General features: G+C 44.8%; 1 protein-coding gene across 2 annotated transcripts in view; it reads left to right on the top strand.

Moving 5' to 3' along the window:
• The window catches only part of PLA2G12B (phospholipase A2 group XIIB), a 164749-nt gene that overhangs the window by 130841 nt on the left and 14121 nt on the right, over window positions 1–19787 (top strand). The window contains exon 2 of one of the 2 annotated variants that reach the window (XM_069610526.1): window positions 201–277. In XM_069610526.1, the coding sequence (XP_069466627.1) occupies window positions 201–277 (77 nt within the window). Of the gene's footprint in view, window positions 1–200; window positions 290–19787 lie in introns of both variants that reach the window. The other variant, XM_069610525.1, reaches the window with a different exon arrangement.

The raw sequence follows: 19787 nt of genomic DNA, 5'->3' as shown, positions 1-19787 counted from the left end.
GCTGCGGTTGCACCAGCTTTTGAAACAAGGGGTTCATGTTATGATACACACCGGTCCAAGTGCCTAAAGTGAGCGGACATTTTAGTAACCATGAAAATATTGTATCAGTTCAACGACTAGATGAGTTGTTGTATGATGACTGTGACAATGAAAAGTCCTGCATGCTAAAAGTCTCGCCTTTCCTCCTTCTCTCTCCCCAGGGAAGGCCCCGATGCCCAGACCCGACTACAAGGCGCCAGAGCCGAATGGATGCAGCTCCTACTTCATGGGTCTGCAGGTACCAGAGAGTGTATGTATGACTAACTCCAACTAAGTCACATTGCGCCTTAGAATGTGCGCTAGTACACATTTTAACCTTAACACTAATCTGTACATTAAAACACAGCAGATCATTGAGGTGTCAGCTTCAGGGGGTGTCCTTTGAGGGTGAGGCATGCGTCATGGTTTCTGTGGAGCAAGAGAATTGAGAAGGTGTGTATAGGGGTTAACAGCAGGTCTGATATGGGACTAATGGTCGCCGTTGTCTCTAAACTCACATTAAGCACCCTGACCCCAGCTCCTACAAACTCCCACCCTGTGGTCCTGCCTACTGCCCACCGAGACCCCGGGCCGTTCCGGTTCCTACTAGCTAGGTGTGGCTTTTCTTTCACTCTCTTTGTGGTCTCTTCACTAACGACCTGATGTTTCTGTTCCAGAATTACCTTTTCTCTCTGATGTTAAACCTTAGGCTATTCTATACTGTTGGTATCACTACAAAACATCACAGACCATTACTGTGAATCATAAAATAACACATTATATAGATCGAATTTTTACACTTTTCATCGGATAATAGATGGGGGGAGGGGTTGGGTTGGGGTATTAATAAAGATGGGTGGTTTTGTGGGTGGGGGGTGGGTTGCCTCCCCCACATTTATACTCAATGAAATGAACAGAAAACCAGAGAAGAAAATTAAATATTTTGGGATTCACAGTAAAACTTGTGTTGTATTTAACTAGATCCATACTGTCTATAGCATCTTTAGTATCACAACACCTCTTCCTGTGTTGCTCTCTCCTCAGTCGTCCTCCATGTCACTAGCAGTTGATTTTCCCATTTCCTCATCCTCCGCCTCCTTGGGTATTGCACCTCCTCCTGAACCCTGGCTCCTCCCACTCTCCTGTCATGTTAGTCTCTCTTATTCTACTAGTGCTCACCTCCTCCTTCACTCTTTCTTTCTTCATTGCTACCACTCCCTATTTGGTTACCACCTCCTCCTTTCCCCTTTCATCCTTTGATGTCACCACCTTCTCCTTTGCTTTCTTAGTTCCCACCATCTCCTTCTGTTCACTCTCACCCTTTGTTGCTAGTACCTCCTCCTTCTCTTAATCAACTTCCACAACCTCCTGCTCCCCCTCTCATATTACCAACTCCTCTTTGGTCCTGTTGTTTCTTAACACCTGCTCCTGTTCTCCACTGCTGCCACCTCTGCACTATCCTCCATCTCTCTAGCCTCTGCTCTTTCACCCAGTTTCCAGCCTTCTCCAAACACGAGCCTCCTGCTCCAGCAAACCACACTGAGCACCTGGGTCTGGGTGTTTCTATGTAGTTTCCCCTCTACCCCTGAGTAGAATTTCTAGTAAAGATCTGCACCTGTGACTGCTAAATGGGTAAAGGCTGGGCTTGGTTGCTCTCCTTAAGTACAGATGGGCTTCTTTGAGATCCAGGTCCTAGACCAAGTCTATAATAGACCTGTCTGCCTTTTTCAATAGAAGTGTTCCTTCTCTACCCCTATCTGGTGCTCTCTGTGATGCCTGGAAGCATCAATGTTTCCAGGATGTAGGTTGGACGCTTGAGGGTCCCTAAGTAAGCATACTGGACACTTCATTTCATATATTTGTACTAGTGTGAAAGCCTTTGTACACGGGCCAAACTGCGTGAGGAAAGACATTTTCATAGTGTCAATATATTTTGTGGCATATTTGATTGTAATTCATGTTCATAGGAAAACATGTTTTTAGTTTTTTATTAATACAGTAGGCCCACTATGTATCCTAAGGCAGAAGATACAGTAGGTTTTCATTCACACTGTAGGATCACTATATATTCCTAAGGGAACAGCTCCCTCTAGCGGTGATAACATGAAATACACATTTTGTTCGCCTAGAAGATGAACTTGAAGTCTTTTTGTTGAATGCGTAAGGCAACAACTCCCACTAGCGGTGATTACAGGTGAAGCGGGAAGGATGTGTTTGGACAAATATACACCTGACATTTTATTATATATCATGTGCACAGAGGGGAAATTGCAACATTATATCTCTGGCATGAGAATCTCTTGCCGGGAAACACTGTTTTGATAACTTTGTCTCCCACACTAAATCAGCAGCATGAGGGAAGTTATGAACCGGAAACATTGCGTTAGTGGGTTTGCAGAGTTCACTGTGCCTCTTGTGATCCTTTTGTTCTTCCTTTACGTCTGCTTATAAGACGGTTTAGGCTCTCTCAGTAGGGTGGGGGTGGTATCTACATTACTCTGCAGGATCGCACAAGCTTTTTTCGGTCATATATACTCTTTCAGGGATGCTCTTCCATGCCAGGCTGGTGGGGTGAGCCTGGCTTGTGGTGGGCCACTGTGATTGTCCCCTAGCACGTGTCCGGGACCAGAGGATATTCCTCACATGACCCCCAGGTCTAACAGCCACCATGCTGGTCTCAGATCCAGGCAGGCGATCTCATTACACTGACTTTTCTGTTGGGAGTATCTGCCTATTTTAGGTAGTAAAACGGGCAGGTATGCTACTTATCTGGAAAGTTAGGTCAAAATAGGTTTCACTTTCCAGGCTTGTTGTGGGCAGTTTTCAAAACCTTCAAAAGGCACAAATGATTTCTTTTAGTTTTCTTTAAAGGGCAGACATCATGGCCTGGGAAGCAGAGGTTTGAGGAGCTTGGAGCTTTGCTGGTGCTGTAGGACATATAAAATGTTCACATATTGGTTGTTGCAATATGCAAATGACACAGTCAGTGCAGTCTGTTAAGGATGTGCTCACATTATAAGAAAGTAATTGCAAAATCGAAGCCTTGATAGCTGCCCGAACCAGCCTACATACACACATTCGTCCAAGTGTAGCGATGCGGGCAATGGAGACCACCCGGCTCATTGTTCATGCACGCTTTTAGTAGAGTATTTGAACCAGCGCTGTGTTCCATGGTCAGATAGTGGCCCTTTGGGTTAGGGGTGTAATGTCTATTGCTTTCCATGGTAGTGTCTGCAGGCTATTGTGAGCAGGCTCCGGCTTTCAGTTATAGCAAGTGCAGGCCACGCAGAAGTGACTTTGAAGTTTCAGTGTGTGGTTCCAGAACCGAGAAGGGCAGCTTTGGGTGGCTGGCGTGGAGGTTAGAACAGATTTGGGGGAGACCTTTGAGAAAGTGGATACATTAGACAAGGCAAGATCAGACAAACGATTTCAACATTGAAATCGGTGTCATGGGAATGTAATTTAAATTGAGACACTTGGATTATTATTCAACGTGATTTAAATAGATCCACCAGCCCAAGTGGCCTGGCAATAGAAATAAAAGCAGCTTTGGTTACATCTTTTGGAAGTAATACTCCCCAAGATGACATGTCAGGTTTATGGAGAATGGCATCTATCGCTACAAACTTAGAGCCGAATTCACAGAACGTTTTCCAATGGGGGTTTGCCATTATAAACGCTTCTGTGAATTAGGCCCTTAATTGTGCAGAAGATGGGTGTCAGAATTTGCACCCATGCCTATTATATGCAGTGTGTTATAATGAGTTTCTTCCCTCATTGTCTTCCTTCTATTCCATTTCCTTCCCTGGAGTGGTGGTGTCAGTGGAATGAGGTGATGTCACTGTGCTTAGAGTGTTGTCATCTGAATATGTGTTCCATGGGGGGCAGTTGGAGATAGAGAGCTGGCTGGCAAGGATGTGCCTGTGTTTCCTGCTGTGTACATACTAATAAACCCATATAACTTACCTGCTGGCTCAGGTGTGTTGATCACAATACGACATTGTTAAACTGGCGACGAAGGTGGGATCCTGTCATGGAGGGGACAGCAGTTGAACAGGACACCGCCCTCCAAGTGTCCACATCCTGAGTAGCAGCCAGCTGTGCAGCCTTTGGAGTCCGGACCGAGATTGCAGCCCAGCCGGTCGGGTGGTGCTGGAGGAAGAAGGCTCCCTTACGGTCGGAGCCGGGCTCTGGAGGTGCAGGGTCAGGGAAGCTGTCCGGAGAGCTCCGGCGGTCTGGCAGCGGGGGAGTGTACCCCGGGTCCAGAGCTGGAGTGTCGAGTGGCAGTGAAGCCGTCTTCGAGAGGTCCTGTGGTCTGCTGATTGGAGGCCGGGTGGTCCAGTCGTCTGTGCAGGAGGATCAGTCATCTGGTGAGGAGACCAGTTGGTCCTCATTGTGCCATGCGCCTGCGTTCCCCGGTGCAGGAGGGGGGTTGAGCGTGGTGGCGGCAACCCAATAGAGAGTGGATTCGCCCTGCGGTTGCTTGGCCCCAGGTGGTCCAGTGTTGTGGCTGGCGGCCGCGTGTCAAGCGTTTCGGGCGTGGAAGGTGCCCGTTTGAGGTACGCACTTGCCGGTGGAGGTGTCTCATGTCTCCACAGCGTTGCCGGAGGAGCGCTCATATCAAGGCCGGCGTGGGCGTGGTCATGGATAAGCGCCCTAGTAATAGAACTGGTCATCCTGTTGGGGGACGTTGGAGATGTATTCCTGGTGGATGCAGCCGTGTAATGATGACGTCTCCGTGCCAGGAGATTCCAGAATGCATTGCGCCTGCAGTGCGCAGCGAACGCAATGACGCTGCCATCTCTGTTACGTGTACAGGGTCACGCCTTCCTGTGTCCATGGAAACTGTGGACCCAGTCACAGCGTGTTTGTGGAGGACTGAGGAAGTGCGTTTTGCTACTGCGGAGTGCCGGGTCATGGCAGAGGTTTTTGAACGGATCATCCTGGAGTTGCTTCAGGAGCAGGGAACAAAGAAGTTGAGGTTGCTGCAGAGAACGTGTTTCATGGGTGGAGGAAGCAACTCCTTTCGCCTTAGCTGGAATGCAGCGATGTTCGTAACCAGGACGTTTTGAGATTTTCCGGACCTGGTTGCAGTAGTAAGGCCTGTGTGGTGTTGTCGCGTGTATATGTTGTGGCCTTTAGTATTAATGTAGTCTTTGGTGTTGGGCCGGTACGCAAGGGTGTGGATGTTTATGTTGTGGCCCGTTTGCGTTAGTAATGTAACTTTATTGCAATGTGCCGCGATTTATCTATGATTGTTGTAACATTATTTTTCCCTAGGAAGGGTTTGGTCTGGGGCATTGGAGGAGTGCCCTCCACCATGTCATTTTATTAATTTGTGAAAGGGGGGAGGGCCGTGCCTGCTCTGGACTTGCGGGGGAAACTGACTCATATCATTGGGAACTGGGTTTGTGTTTGAACTGTGGCTGGTGTTTTATTTGCCAGTTACTCTTTGTTGACAATTTTACTGACACTTTGTTTTTCGAGTATAGAAATGTTCCGCAATATAGAACACGCCAGTGTGTGACGATTCCAGCCATAATGAATGGTGTTTTTGTGTCTTTTGAACAGTTGCCATTAGTTTAAGAACTCAAGTGATATTTTCATGTGTTGTGTGTCTTTTGTTGAGGTGTGAGTGTGGGTGCGAGTGCGCATGTTGGTTGTGCGCATGTTGTGGTGCGTGTGTGTGGTAACCACCTTGGTAGCCTAGTAGGTGCTAGGGGTCCCATTGTAAGGTGGTGTTTGCCATTTTGGATGTTCTTGGTGGGTGTGACCACCGTGGCAGCTAGTTGGTGCTGGGGTCCCACATCAGGAGGTGGTGTTCTGTAGTTGGCAGGGACTTGGGGTCCCGTTGGTGTGTACAGGTGTTTTGTACTTGGCGAGGACTAATGTCCTGTGGTGGTAGAGGTGTTTGTTGTGGCAGGGGCTAGGGGCCCCGTGGTTGTAGAGGTGTTCTGTGTGGCAGGGACTAGGGGTCCTGTGGTTGGAGAGGTGTCTTGTATTTGACAGGGACTAGGGGTCCCGTGGTTGTAGAGGTGTTCTTTGTGGCGGGGACTAGGGGTCCTGTGGTTGTAGAGGTGTTCTGTATTTGGCAGGGACTAGGGGTCCTGTGGTGCATTTAGGTGTTCTGTGTGGCAGGGACCCGGGGTCCCGTGGTGTTAGGTGTCGTGTCTAGGTTGCACTGTGATATAGGGGTCTTTTTGGATCCTTTTGGTGAGCTTGTGCGTTGGTTCACAGGGACTAGATTTGAATAGTATTTTCAGGTTGGGTTGGTTTAGAGGTAAAGTGTTCTCTATATTTTTAGAGTGTTGGAACTGATGTTGTTAGTTGTGCTTGTTGCTCATTAGAGTTGGTTTAGTGCCCGGTGGTTGCTCTTTTGAGTTGGGTTAGTGCCCGGGGGTGGCAGCCCTGGTGCCCTGGGGTGCAGACCAGGGTGGAAGGTTATAGGTGCACTGAGGGGTCGTGGTTGTTAGTGGTATATCCGTTTTTGGGGACACAAGGGTGTGGCAGGCCCTAGGCTTCAAGGGGCAGCTTGAAGCAGGTGGAGTGCTTTGTTTTATTGTTTTGTTCCTTGAGTGTCATTCCAGTTCAGTTGAAGGGAGGTGCAGCCCTTATTTCATGTCGGTGGGTTCCTCTTTTATGAGTTTATTGGTGGACAGTGGGTAGTTAAAGTGTTGTACATTGGATCTGTGTTCCTTTCTGAGTAGGTGTCATTGTGCAAGGTTATATTTCCACCTGCTTTGTGCTTTGGGTTTTATTAGTGGGGAACTGGTTTTCAGTGGTGTCAGTGCCCTTTTGTACCTTTATGGTAGTGTGGAGTGTTTGTTCTCTGTTGTTGGCCTTGGTGGGTGAATGGACTTCATGTGACCGTTTCCTGGGGTTGAGTCTTGTGTTCATATGAGCTTGGGTGTTGCTGGGCAGGTACGTGGTGGCATGCATATTTGTATCAGTATTGTGTAGGATGGTACTTTGTGTGTAGGAATGACTAAGACTCTACCAATGTTGGGCTTTCATATTATTAAATGAAGGGAGGGAGAAGTGTTATAATGAGTGTCTTCCCTCCTGTGTCTTCCCTCTATTCCATTTCCTTCCCTGGAGTAGTGGTGTCAGTGGAATGAGGTGATGTCACTGTGCTTAGAGTGTTGTCATCTGAATATGTGTTCCATGGGGGGCAGTTGGAGATAGAGAGCTGGCTGGCAAGGATGTGCTGGTGTTTCCTGCTGTGTACATACTAATAAACCCATATAACTTACCTGCTGGCTCAGGTGTGTTGATGATAATACGACATTGTTACACAGTGGTTTGGCATCTGTTTCAGAGAAATGTAGCTGCATGTAGTTTGAGTATTGTGAGGGAGTCCAGACATTCATGGGCAGTAGGTCTCCCACCAACAGAAGAACTTAACTCTGTGGAAGCATGAATTGGACCTGGCATGAGCTATAAGCCCCTTTTGGATGGAATATAATATGGGTTTCAAGCACTGAACTCTATATGTACACGTGAGATGAGTGTGTAATGTCTTGGGGGTCAGTGGTGCTCAAGGCTCTTAAGAGATCCAAGCAGAGGCAATGCTAGGGGGGGGGCCTCAGGGCCTCAGGGGGCTATAGCCCCGGGTCTTTTGGTTGTAGCCCCGGATACAAGCTCAGGGGTTACAACCAAAAAGGCTATGTAGCCTGCAGTCCCGAAATTAGCATAGCCCCAGATATTTTCAAGACCTAGCAACACCCCTGGGTGCAAGACCCTTTTACACCCACCTGAGCAAACACAGTCTCAGAAATCGACTAAAGTCATTCATGAAAGACAAGTGCCATTGGAGTTAGTCTCGCCTTAATCATACATCAAAGCTTCTTCTCTCTCTCTCTCTCTCTCTCTCTCTCTCTCTCTCTCTCTCTCTCTCTCTCTCTCTCTCTCTCTCTCTCTCTCTCCTCTCTACACATCTCACTTCCCAGGTCTACTCAAGTCATAATAATGCAAAGATTCTTCAGAAGCATGAAACATATCATGTTCCTAGCAGACACTTGCTTCTCCAAAGCATAGTGATTGTGGGTCTCAAGTCACACACATGTTCAAAACATGTATTGATGGCTCATCCTATGACTTCATCATCCTTGGTTCACTACAAAAGCTTAGCTCACACCACTCCTAAAAGCACACTTAACACACAAAAGCCCTCCTGCTAATGTAATTTTGTCATCGTCCTACCCCAGGAGGAGTCCTGGAAAGAGCAGCAAAGGTCCAGCCTTAGGCCGGTACTCCAAACGGTGTCTTAGTGACTAACATTCTCTATTCAAGCCTTTCAAAAGCAAAACACTCTCGAGCTCGGTGTGAAAGTAATACAGTGATAAAACAAGAGAAGATCTGTGTTCATTGGCCTTCTTCAGCATCTGTAGCCTACAATATATTTTGTCTGTAAAGCCAGCTGGAGAGCGTATTGTTGGGGAGAATTCTCACACAAGTTCTAAATTCCCTCTACCTTAGAGCCCCCCAGCTCTTTTGCTATATTTTGGGGCTTTACACTTTTCATTTTCAATGTGTTTTACTTTTGTATTCTTTTGTTATGGAGATTTAAAACAACTCCAGTGGAATCATCCTTTTCTGTGTGTCACACAGCACCTTCAGTGCAGTGGCACAGTGATGTCTTTCAGACTTCCCAAGGTTTAAATACCTTCTCTGGGACTGACTACTGTCTCCCAGAGCATGTAAAGTTAAATTGACTTCACTAGTCTTTTTAAATGTACTGACCCAGCACACACTATCTTCCTATAGAGTGCTGGAGGGGTTGCCTAGCTTCCCCTCAGTCAAAACACCCATGTAACAGTAAAATGTTACCTTTTCCTATTTTAAATGGCTGGTGGCAGTGATTTAGATCAACTACCGTGATTTTTCGTGACCGCTAACAACGTTAGCTAAAAATCAGGGCTAGCCATGTTTTTCAATATGGCGCCCCAGACCTATCTATAAAAACAGACTCTGGTCATCTTTTTTCACCGTTTCTTTTAGGAAAAGTCCTTCTTGTGTTTGTCTCTGCGCGCCAAACCAGGTTTGGTCCCTTTGTTCGTGCCCTTTGGTGGGCTTCTGTACTGAAGCCCTCCTCTGGTGCCAGAGTGTCTGGGGTGGACAGGATGTGAGGGAGGTGCCTGAAACTCCCTGTGCTTAGCCTCCTAGGAGACCTGAATGCACTTTGGTGTGATTGGCCGGCTGGCTGTCCGGCAAGGACAGCCACTCTGCTGTGTGAGTGACAGCCAGGTTGGAATGAATGGGGGAAAACTGTTTAAAAGCAGGTCTCTGGGACTTGGAAAGCAGAGTCGACCACTGGAATGAGGAGAGGAAGGGAGAGGACTGCTGCAACTCCTGGACGACCGGTGAAGCCCTGCTGCAGGTACAAATTGGCTGAAACTCAGACAACAGAGAAGCCCTTCAAGGGTAACTTCTTCCCTTGAGTTTGGTGGGAACAACCAACTCGCAGGCCACCTGGACACCGTCCTATTCTGGTCGAATTTTCATCAGAGTGCTGTTGAAAACCGGATAGCCAGAGGGAAGGAAACCACAGGGACTTTAAGGCACTCACACCTTAAACCGACGTCTTGCTACAGCTTTTGGCCTCTTCCCTGGGCAGTGTAGGAACCTCCCGACTTCCTCCTTCTTGTCCCCACGACTGAAGCACAGGAACAGCGAGATCTGCTCGAACTGCCAGGAACAACTGCCTCAGCTACAGCTTTCTTCATTTAAAAGGTACTGTGCAAACGCGGTCCGGAAATCTTTTCGGCCATCGAGAAAGTGCGTGAAACATTCCTCAACTACGAAGGCTTGTCCTTCCCTAAACATTCATCAAACTTTTTGCCTAGCCAAATCCTTTAGAAATCTGGGGCAAAGACTTAACCGTTACATACCAGAACTGTGCTATCCTATACAAAAGACTCTGAACCATTGACTTTGGTCCAGGCCCATTGAGAAGAATTGCTGGTTGTATTTAACTGAAACCCTTTGCCCTGCCTATGAATGTATTTGGGCTGTCTATTCATATAACCTTGTCTTTTCCCTCCCTTCTTAAGTATCTGAAGTGCCGTTTTGCTCACACTTCATTTTTGCAATTACTTACCGGTTGGAATTTTGTGGTATATTAGTGTGGGATATTGAGATGCTTATGCTAGTGTAATGTTTTATAAATGATTGAGTAAATAAATGTATATTCTTTTACTAAGAAACCTTAAGTAAATGTTTACTTGAATCACTGTATTGGTTGGTCCTTTGTGTAACCTGTTCTACTGCTCACTTAAACTCTTGAGATAAGTCTGGCTGCGCAGCCATCGCTACCACTTTACTGTGTAGGACAGGCTTGTACCAAAGGTGAAACTGCGCTTACACTTGTAGTCCTAATTACCTGTAGTGTTCCTAAAGGGAATTCTGCCTAAAACCTATCTATTGAGGGACCAGTGTCAACTGGTACTCATGCTTGAAGGCAGACTGCTTTCTACGACAAATCCAAAGACAGTCACACTATGATAGGCCTGCAATTCCACGGAAAGCAAAACCAGAGGGCTGAAACATGTCTGCATTTTAACCTCTACACTCTACAATATGTGTTATATATGCTTATATACAAAGACACACATGTATAAGTGGCGGCTATATCTGTGAATCTTAGAGGCCTGAAATGATGTCCCAAAAATAGGAGGTATAGACAGTGGTCAAAGTGAGCGGGAACGGTCGGGAGCGGCGTTCCACTACTTTTATTTTTTACTGTTAACAGTTCCACTACTTTTTGTAACTTTTTCACCATTCCAGAACTGTTCTTTGAGAACTTAAAGCACACTCCTCCACGTTACTACCCAATGGCAGCTACAGCTAATTTGAAATCTGCTTCAACTCGATTGGCTGTCAGTCAGTATGACTGCAACCCTTGAAAAATGTGTTGCACGGTGCTCCCTTCCTGCCTACTATGTCCCCCGCCGGGTATACTGGTATACTTCTAACACTGGGTATACTGGGTATAGGAGCAACAAAACAATGCTCTCATATGCTGACCCCCTCTACCGTAATACATAGGAAGAGAAATGCACAAGAAAATGAATAATGAAATGTCTGCAATTAGCAAAGACATCAGAGAGGGTGTTTGTCAACCAGATTTTTTAAGGAATCATCAAGAGCAGAGCGGAAGAAGAGGGACAATATTATCAATGCAAACATCACAGACATGAAGACCACTCCCATGACTTTGCTCGTCTACCTGTCTATAAAAATACAACCCAATGTTGCACGGTCAGCAAGTGAAGAACAAATACTTATTAACCAGCAGTAACAAAACATGTAGTACTATTCCTTTAGGACACTAGCTCTCAAAAACAGCACAGCCACAGCCCACAATCAAGTGACAAATGATACACTCAGCACCAGAGGATCCTTCTAATCCCAGCAACCTGACCTCATCACCCATCACCTGGAGCGTGCCAGAGCACAGACACTTAAAGGTGTGTGCATAAAAAAATGAATGGTGCATAGCCACCTCCCAGAAATTGTCATGGGAATCCAAGTCACATTATGACCATAAGAAAGAGGTGTGTTTAAGATGAATGCAAGTGTTGCATTTCAGATCGCTTATAAAGTTGGCTTTTAAAAAATATATATTTTCCCCAACTTTGATGCATGTTGAACTATGTGGTCAAATGAAAATAAACATAGGCATGTATATTATGGTGTTGAAATAGTGACACCACAGATAAGGTTACATGAGACTTTGCATTTTGCCGTGTAACTTAGGATATCATTCCTAACAGTTCACCAATTTCGTGAACAGTAAAGTTTGGTTACATTCTTTCGCACTTTCCAAATATAGTGAAATTTGATTAATGTTTTCATGTTAAAAGGGAAGGTTGTTTTTTGCTTTGGGTTTTACCTACAACAAAAACACATTTTTGGGACAAATATCTTGAAACTACCCACTTAGATTGTGAGCATAGAAGATCTGTTGCACACAACAACAATATCAAAAATCGAAGAGGCAAACTCGAGATATTCATTTTTTTTTAAAATGTTCAGAATCTAGCTATAATTCAGAACTGTACAGTATAATGTAAAATGCCATTGTGATAGTGACTCCAAAGTTAGTTATGTTACAGAAATGACTACCATCAAGGTAATCAATGATGCCCTTAAAATCCTCAATGATGGCCATCGTTACCTCCTGGTTCTCCTTGTCCTCTCAGCAGCATTCGACATAGTAGACCACTAGACACTCACAAATGATCTACATCATTACAGGGGGATCAGCAAGATTGTCCTCAGCTGGATCAAATCCTACCTTGCTAATTTCCACCAGTTTTCTTTATATGGAACTGCTTGGACCCCTCCTCGCTCCACACAACATCCATATCTGCAATACACAGAAGACATGCAACTCTCCGACAAGATATCATCCATTGAAGACATCCATAGTCTCAAGGTCTGCCTGTCGTTGATCTAGTCATGGATGCCTAGTGCCTACCAGAAGCTCAATCCCTCCAAGACTGAATTCTACTGCTGACCAACAACACTGAACACCCTGACATCCAGACCTGGCTCTCGGCTATGCACCTCAAAGGCTTCACACCCCAGCTGGCCATTTGTGCCAAGTCCCTTGGGTTTGACATCGACAGACCTTTCCTTCAAACAGCACATAGCAAGGAAGACTCAAACAGCTTGGTACCAAATTTCTCTCCTGTGAGCATCAAGCCTGGCATCCCACAAGACAACTTTCAATCTGCTGTCCAAGTCTTGGTCCTCTTCCACCTGGTTGGTGGCAATACCCTTTCGGAAGGCCTTCAAATTACCACCTGGGCACCCACAAGATGTGTCCTGCATGCTTCAGCATGACTTATCAAAGGACTCCACAAATTCGACCAAATTCGACCACATCACCCAGAACCTCATTGAAATACACTGGCTCCCGCTGCAAGCCTGTGTCATCTTCATATCCTGCTGCATCATATACAAGGCTGTCACAATGACGTCCTCAAGCTATCTCACTGAGAGGCTCAGCATCTCTGGAGGCCCACAATCCACTAGAAGTAAAGACATGTGCAGACTTTAACTTCACTGGTGCAGGAAGTGAAGAACCAGAAGACGGGATTTCTCCGTTTATGCCCCAAGACTCGGAAATGTGATGTCTTGCTCTGTAACCTGTGACGTCCATAAACGTTAACCAAAACTGGGGGAAAGTAATGTTTGGCCACATCCCAAAACACACATTCCACATTTTGTGAAATTTGATGAATGTTTTCACTTTGAAAAGGGAGGATTTTGCATTGGGTTTTAGATAAACCTAAAAAACAGGTTGGGATAAATATTTTGAAAATGTCCACTGAGATGTTTGGCATAGCACTAGGAGGCGTTGTTGTATCGGATAAGGCAAACTCGAGATATTCACTTTTTAAACTATCCAAATCATATCTTTACTTTGTACCTGAACCTGAGCAGTAGGGCAAATGTGCACAGACACGTGCGGGTGAGGACGGACAGAGGAATGCACGCACACACACACACACATGCACGCACACGCACACACACAAACACACACACACACCCAACAATCTTCAGACATGCGTAAAATGCACAGAAAACAGTCCCTGCAGAGCATGCAGGGGGGAGTCACAGGCAGGTTGCCCAGGCCTGTAAAGGAACTCAAGACCCCCAGAACCAGAGAAAGAAAAGAGCAGAAGCCCCCCTAGTATGACGGGAACCTGAAGATCCCTCATTACAGACCCAAACTCCATGCTGGGAAATTGTTGCCTGTCTCTTTAAAAGACAGGAAATGCCTCGTTCCAGTATTTGAGAACCTTCAGCTCCATTTATGAGGGTGCTCAGACACTCGTTTAATCAGAAATAAATCCGAAGAGCAGCTATATTCAGGACATCACAGTTGCCATTTATCGTCCAAAGTCTGGTTCCTTCAATCATGACCCCATTCGAGTACCAGATCCATAAATATTACAATTCCTCTGACCATTTTACGAGTTTCATTTATGTGAGCCAAGTACCATTGTCCATGGCTGTGTCTACTTCATGTAATGCCACTGTGTAATTTCTTGTTACAATTCCTGGGGCACTCCCGTGATCAAACAGCCATTTGCTCTCCTTGCACACAGCAATACAGCCCCTTAATGCCATCCCTCCGGGTCAAGAACATCAGATGTCCGCCATCTTGCTCAAATGTCTCATTTTGCTAACAACTGCTCGTCAGCACCATCTATTGATGTCCAGGTCACCTCAGAGCCCCAGGAGAACACGATCGGGTCTATTTCAATAGGTCTTCCCAACACTAATTATTTTGGTGCACACTTTCCTGCAGCAGTCCTAGATTTCTGAGAAGTACCATAGTGTGGTCTTACCCTGTGGAAACAGACACTCTATGCATTATTCAGTGTAAAATGTCACAAACTACAGGAGATCTCAATTCACAAACGGGCCATTAAAGTATGCCCTAGTCCTCCTCTGGGAAGAACCCTCATCGATATCCCACCTACTTGGCAGTACATTTGGGGTTGAGGTTATCAAATTCAGTATTATGTTTTATAATGCTGAGTCAGGTTTTACTTCTATTCCCACCACATTCTCTTCCAGAAGGGATCACTTGTGGATGTAAAACTTCCCTTGGAGGTGCATGTCACAACTGCAAGTACTGGAAGAATTCACGTCACTGTAATCGGTACCTATCCCTGAGCTGGTTTTAAGCCTGTAGGTCTTGTCCTAATCAAATCCTTCAGCATTTTAATTCTTTTCATTTCCCAATTCTAGGCTTTCCTTATGTAGCACAATTTCGGTAGATCCAAGTTGTTCCAGACTGGGGGCCTCATTACACGGAAGGCGGTGAGCCATGGCGCTATTAGCGCCATGGCTCATGCCGGTAAAATACCGGCACCGCCTTGGCGGAAAGGGGATTTACCGCCCCATTCCAAGGTTGGAGGGGCGGTAAATCCCCCTTCCACCATTGCCCTTCCCCATTCCCATTTCTGCCCCATAGGGCTCTATGGGAATGGGGAAGCCGCTAATTATGGCACCGCAATTTTGCGGTGCCGTAATTAGCTCCGAGGTCCCTTAGCGGGTTGGTTTTTAACACCTGCAAAAAGCAGGCGTTAAAGCATCAACCCGCTAAGGGACCTCGTAGTAAGGCGGTAATGGTTAACGGCCACCGTTACCATTAACGGTGGCCGTTAACCATTACCGCCTTCCGTGTAATGAGGCCCTGGGTCTTCCAATGTGACATTCTCTTTCATCTCAGTGGCTTCCATGATTTCCCTCCATACTTGGGCAACAGGCCTTGCCATCGGTGAAGTGCCCCTAGTCTAGGCAGTTCTTAGAGAATTGGAGGTGGCTAGCAGCCCTCATGTGTCCTATGCGTGGGGCTAATTCACCTAGACAGAACTAGTCATTAGCCATTGAAGCTGTGACCCCAGAAGTACATCTGAAAATTGGGAAGATTATTGTGAATTAGTCTGTTTTTAAGGGTGTGCCCATCCCCCCTTACGCCCTCCACTGATTTAGTCACTTCTCTAGTTGTCCTCATCATTGTTTTAAAATAGACATGCGATATACATAAAGTAAGGTAGTCTTTTTTGCTAAGCATTTTGCGGGCAGGCTTTTTTTCTCATTTTACCTGACCATCTCAGGTGACCCAGGCGAGCCACCAAATCATCCAGGTTCTCAATCAAGGAATAGAGTTCAATCGGATAGGTTTTAAAAATGGATGTTATTTTTCTTATGAATTAAATACAGTTTTACATATAAGTACGTAGCTGTCAACAATACAGTTGGCTCATGGACGACAAATGCATACTTCAAGCTAGACTTTCTAACAATTCTTTTCTCTGCCCCCCCTTAGCTCCCTCAATGATGGCAGAGCAAAGCTTGCCTGATCCCAGACATTGCCAGTTAGACCCATTTGAGCTCTTAGCAATCAAGCTCAAACCTCTATAATTGTTCCAAAGACACCCCTTCGCAAGGCTGTCAGAACCTACCACACCCATTTACAATGAAGTCGGCATGTCTGGCTACTATTTCAGCTCCATATTATTGGAAAAGAAAATCAGTGAGGTGTTATGATCCAGTTTCTTCTCTCAAACTAATGGAGGCACATCAAGATGGCTTCCAGGAAATTGTATTTATTAATTATTTATTAACAATTTCTGGTGAACGTGGCCAAGGGCTGTTCAGGCGCCCAACCTCTGTACAATGACAAACCATTAACGCCACTGTTCATAGTTGGTTTTGTGAGTACACTGTTTAGCTGATGCACATTTCATGACAAGTAGCACAAATGAGGAAAATCACTAGAACAAGTCTTACATTTCAAATGCAGAGACGGACAGAGAACATGGGGCATGCAGGGAGCCTTTTCAGAGTAATGCTTATGAAAATAGTTGTGTGATATTCGTTTTCAGACATAAAGACTTATCCAACCCAATGTCCTCCATATGCGGGAAAAGTCTTGTCTCATTTTATCTCTGATCTCAATATAGAAAAGATGCATGCTAATGGAAGCCTACGTGCCCTCTACACTACTGGACACATTTTGGATAAAATAAGAATACTATTACACTGTAAGTGGCCCGTGGCTAGCATACAGGTCAAAAGGGCAACACTTGTAGGGCTGGTCCATCATGGCATTGTGGTTTGCTTTCATTTGCCAAGGTGGGCCTGTTTCATGGCAGTGTACCCTGTGCAGCTGACAAGTTTGACCAAAGTTACTTGCCCAATGTGGTTTAAAATAAACACATTTCAACAATATTTCCCAAAAATCTCACTTCCAGTAGTGTCCCGGGAAATGAGAGCTACTGTTGTGTTGGTGTTCGGTTGTGTTTTTTTCTGTTTCCGACCCTGGCTGCAACCTTCTCCTCTTTTGATTAAAATACATTTGAAGTCGTTCACCAATATAAGAACATTGGCAGACAGGATTGTTTTTAATTATCTATTTTTTCAATATTGCGAGCAAGCGATGCTACAATGATCATTGAAAAGTCAACATTAATTATGAAAAGTGCAACATGCAATCTCCGGATAGTGATAGAGGTCAAGCAAGAGTCCCCAGTATGGAAAAGGAGAATCTTAAATAAAGTTTATTTTATTTCTTTTTTTTGTTTATTTATTTTTAAAGTACATTAGTTCATGCATGAACTTTTCACACTATGTTTACACCCATCACAATAATAAGAGTTAGATTTACTACATAATACACCACACTTAAAATATTAAAAGATTTAAATGCAAAATTCAGTTATATTAGTGAGCACATTCACTTTAATTATATCTGCAATGTATCCACATAAAACAGAAGGAAATCAAATTCACTTTTAGAACTCTACGTCTTGTACCATAATAACATCCAACAGTGTGTATCTAAAGATCCAAGAATCACTGTAGAACTTGTGTCACCAAACGAAGAGCTGTCAATACCTATGATGTTGGACAACCTAGTAATGCTTTTCCACAAACTTCTTGTGAGATAAGATATTACATTTTTTTAAAAGAGGTCTGAAGAGCTGAGTGAGCAAATTCCTTAGGGCTTTACATTCTAAAATCAGGTGGCAGAGAGTTTACACCACCCCTTGAGAAGCGCAGAAGCGGCATACAAAGTTATACTGTGAGGTCCCATTAATAGGCCCCAACACATTGTTAGTGAGGTATAGATCCATTTGGAGCCTTAGTCTGATCTGCCAATTGATACAGTGATTTGTATTTTCCGAGTTCATCATTGGTCCATAGCCAACCAATCAGATAGAGTTTATTCTTAACCATCAGGGGATTTGACACAATCAGCTCCTCCTAAGCTCTAATTTCCTCTAAAAACCCCAAGCAGAATTTGACCCATCCAGTGCAGGATTCCATTCATTATATTCTCAATTCTTTAAGCGAGTGCCAAATTGAAGGCACTTGGGCATGAATTATTTTAGCAAGTAACAATTGTTTTTTTTACCTTACTATAGTTTCCAAAGACGTAAGCCCAAGTTCAAATCTGATTGCACAATTAGGCAATCCCCTCGGAAGTTGAAGAATTTGCTTTCAGAAAGTACCTTCCAGATGAGCCCACCAGAGTTTTGAGTCTCTCAGCCTCGTCTCAGCTCAGTAAGTTATAATCGGGACAACTGAACATTAAAAAAATTCCAAAACTGGCAAAAGAGCAAATTGCCTAAATCTACGATTTATAATAATCGCTTGAGATGCCAAACTAGAGATTTTATTCTTTAGCAAATTAAATACATACATTTCATTTATAGATTCAAATAATCGAAATTCCAAATATATAAAAAAGGGAACTCTCTCGAGTTGTTCCTGCTTAAGGTTAGGATCTTAGTTTTAGCGATATTTACACAAAGTTCATTACTGGTTGCATAAACTTCCAAGGACTTTAGCGGGCGTTGAAGCCTGATTGGCCTATAACCCAAGAGGGTGAGTAGCCATTGGATCACTTCAACACCTTTTTTAGGGGGAAAGAGATAGAACTTTTCAAAACCTCACCAATATCTGAAATAAAAAGATTGCAAAGAAGAGGGGCAAGGACACATCCTTGTTTCAGACCTCAGGTTGGTCTCTATTGGCGCCGAAGGTAGTCCCTGATTATTCAACCTAATCCTAACCTGGGTATGTGAATACAGGGCAATTACCATATTCAACAGTGCCAGGGGACAACCCCACTTATATAACTTTGCCCATAAATGGTTGCGGTTAACACTATTGAACGCCATAGAATAATCTATGAACGCAATATAGATCGGTTTGTTCTTACGAACCGCTTCAGCTTTAAGCAGGCTAAGAAGGAATCCATTCTAAGATGTACCTGTTCCTTTAACGAAGCCTCACTGCCACTTATCTAGCCTTCCATTAATTGTAGCCCATTCAAACATCTCCTCTCACAATAATGCAGAAAAACGTGTGTTAGGTATATCAAAGAGGGCAATGGGCCTGTAATTGGAGGGTTTAGTTCTCCAAGGCTCAGGGATTTCCTTAGAGACCAATATCTTTCCAAACAGTGTCTTCAGAAAATTTGACCATAATGACAGAGAGGCCTTTAGAGTTAGGTTTGCAAGGCCATCTGGGCCCGACGTTCTCTAGTTTTTACTCGCGCTAATCCGCCCTTCAATTCTATTCAGTTCTAAGTCTATCTCCCAGGCCTCTGCACAAGGTTTACTCGCAGGGTCCCACGCAGAAGAGCTAGAATAAATCTGTCTAAAATGCGCTAGCCATACCTCTTCTGCGATCGGATTTGCCTGAGCGCTTGCTTGAAAATGTGCATCCGCTGTTATCGAGAGAGAGAGAGAGAGAGAGAGAGAGAGAGAGAGAGAGAGAGAGAGAGAGAGAGAGAGAGAGAGAGAGGCACATAGAGCGCTTGTGTGTGTGCTGTTGAGCCATGGGTGAGCTTGGTGGGGGGCACTCCCTTGAATTTGTTGGAGTAGTAATGTGAAACAAGAATGGGGGAATTATCCGGAGAGAGGGTAATATTAAGCTGACACAGGGAATTATTTTCAGAGCTACATACCATTCGCTTGATGCTTTTCTCAGTGCAATAGGAAACCGACATGTTTTTTTTTCTGTGAGCAATGTGAAACAAACAGCTCTTTTCTTGGTCGGTGTAAAACTGGAAGGGCCATTTTCTAGAGGAGATGTAGCAACAGGTAATGACACTGCTTAGCTGGGCAAAATGAACATGGCATGCATGGTTGAAACTGGCATAGGCATTTTCCTTGGGCAGCATGAAACTAGCATAGCAATTTGAAAACCTGGCTCTTTACCTAGTGCCCCGG

Source organism: Ambystoma mexicanum, chromosome 8 (genome assembly GCF_040938575.1).
Source record: "Ambystoma mexicanum isolate Mex_15411 chromosome 8, UKY_AmexF1_1, whole genome shotgun sequence".
Classification (NCBI taxonomy): domain Eukaryota; kingdom Metazoa; phylum Chordata; class Amphibia; order Caudata; family Ambystomatidae; genus Ambystoma; species Ambystoma mexicanum.
This window is presented reverse-complemented; position numbering and strand designations above follow the sequence as displayed.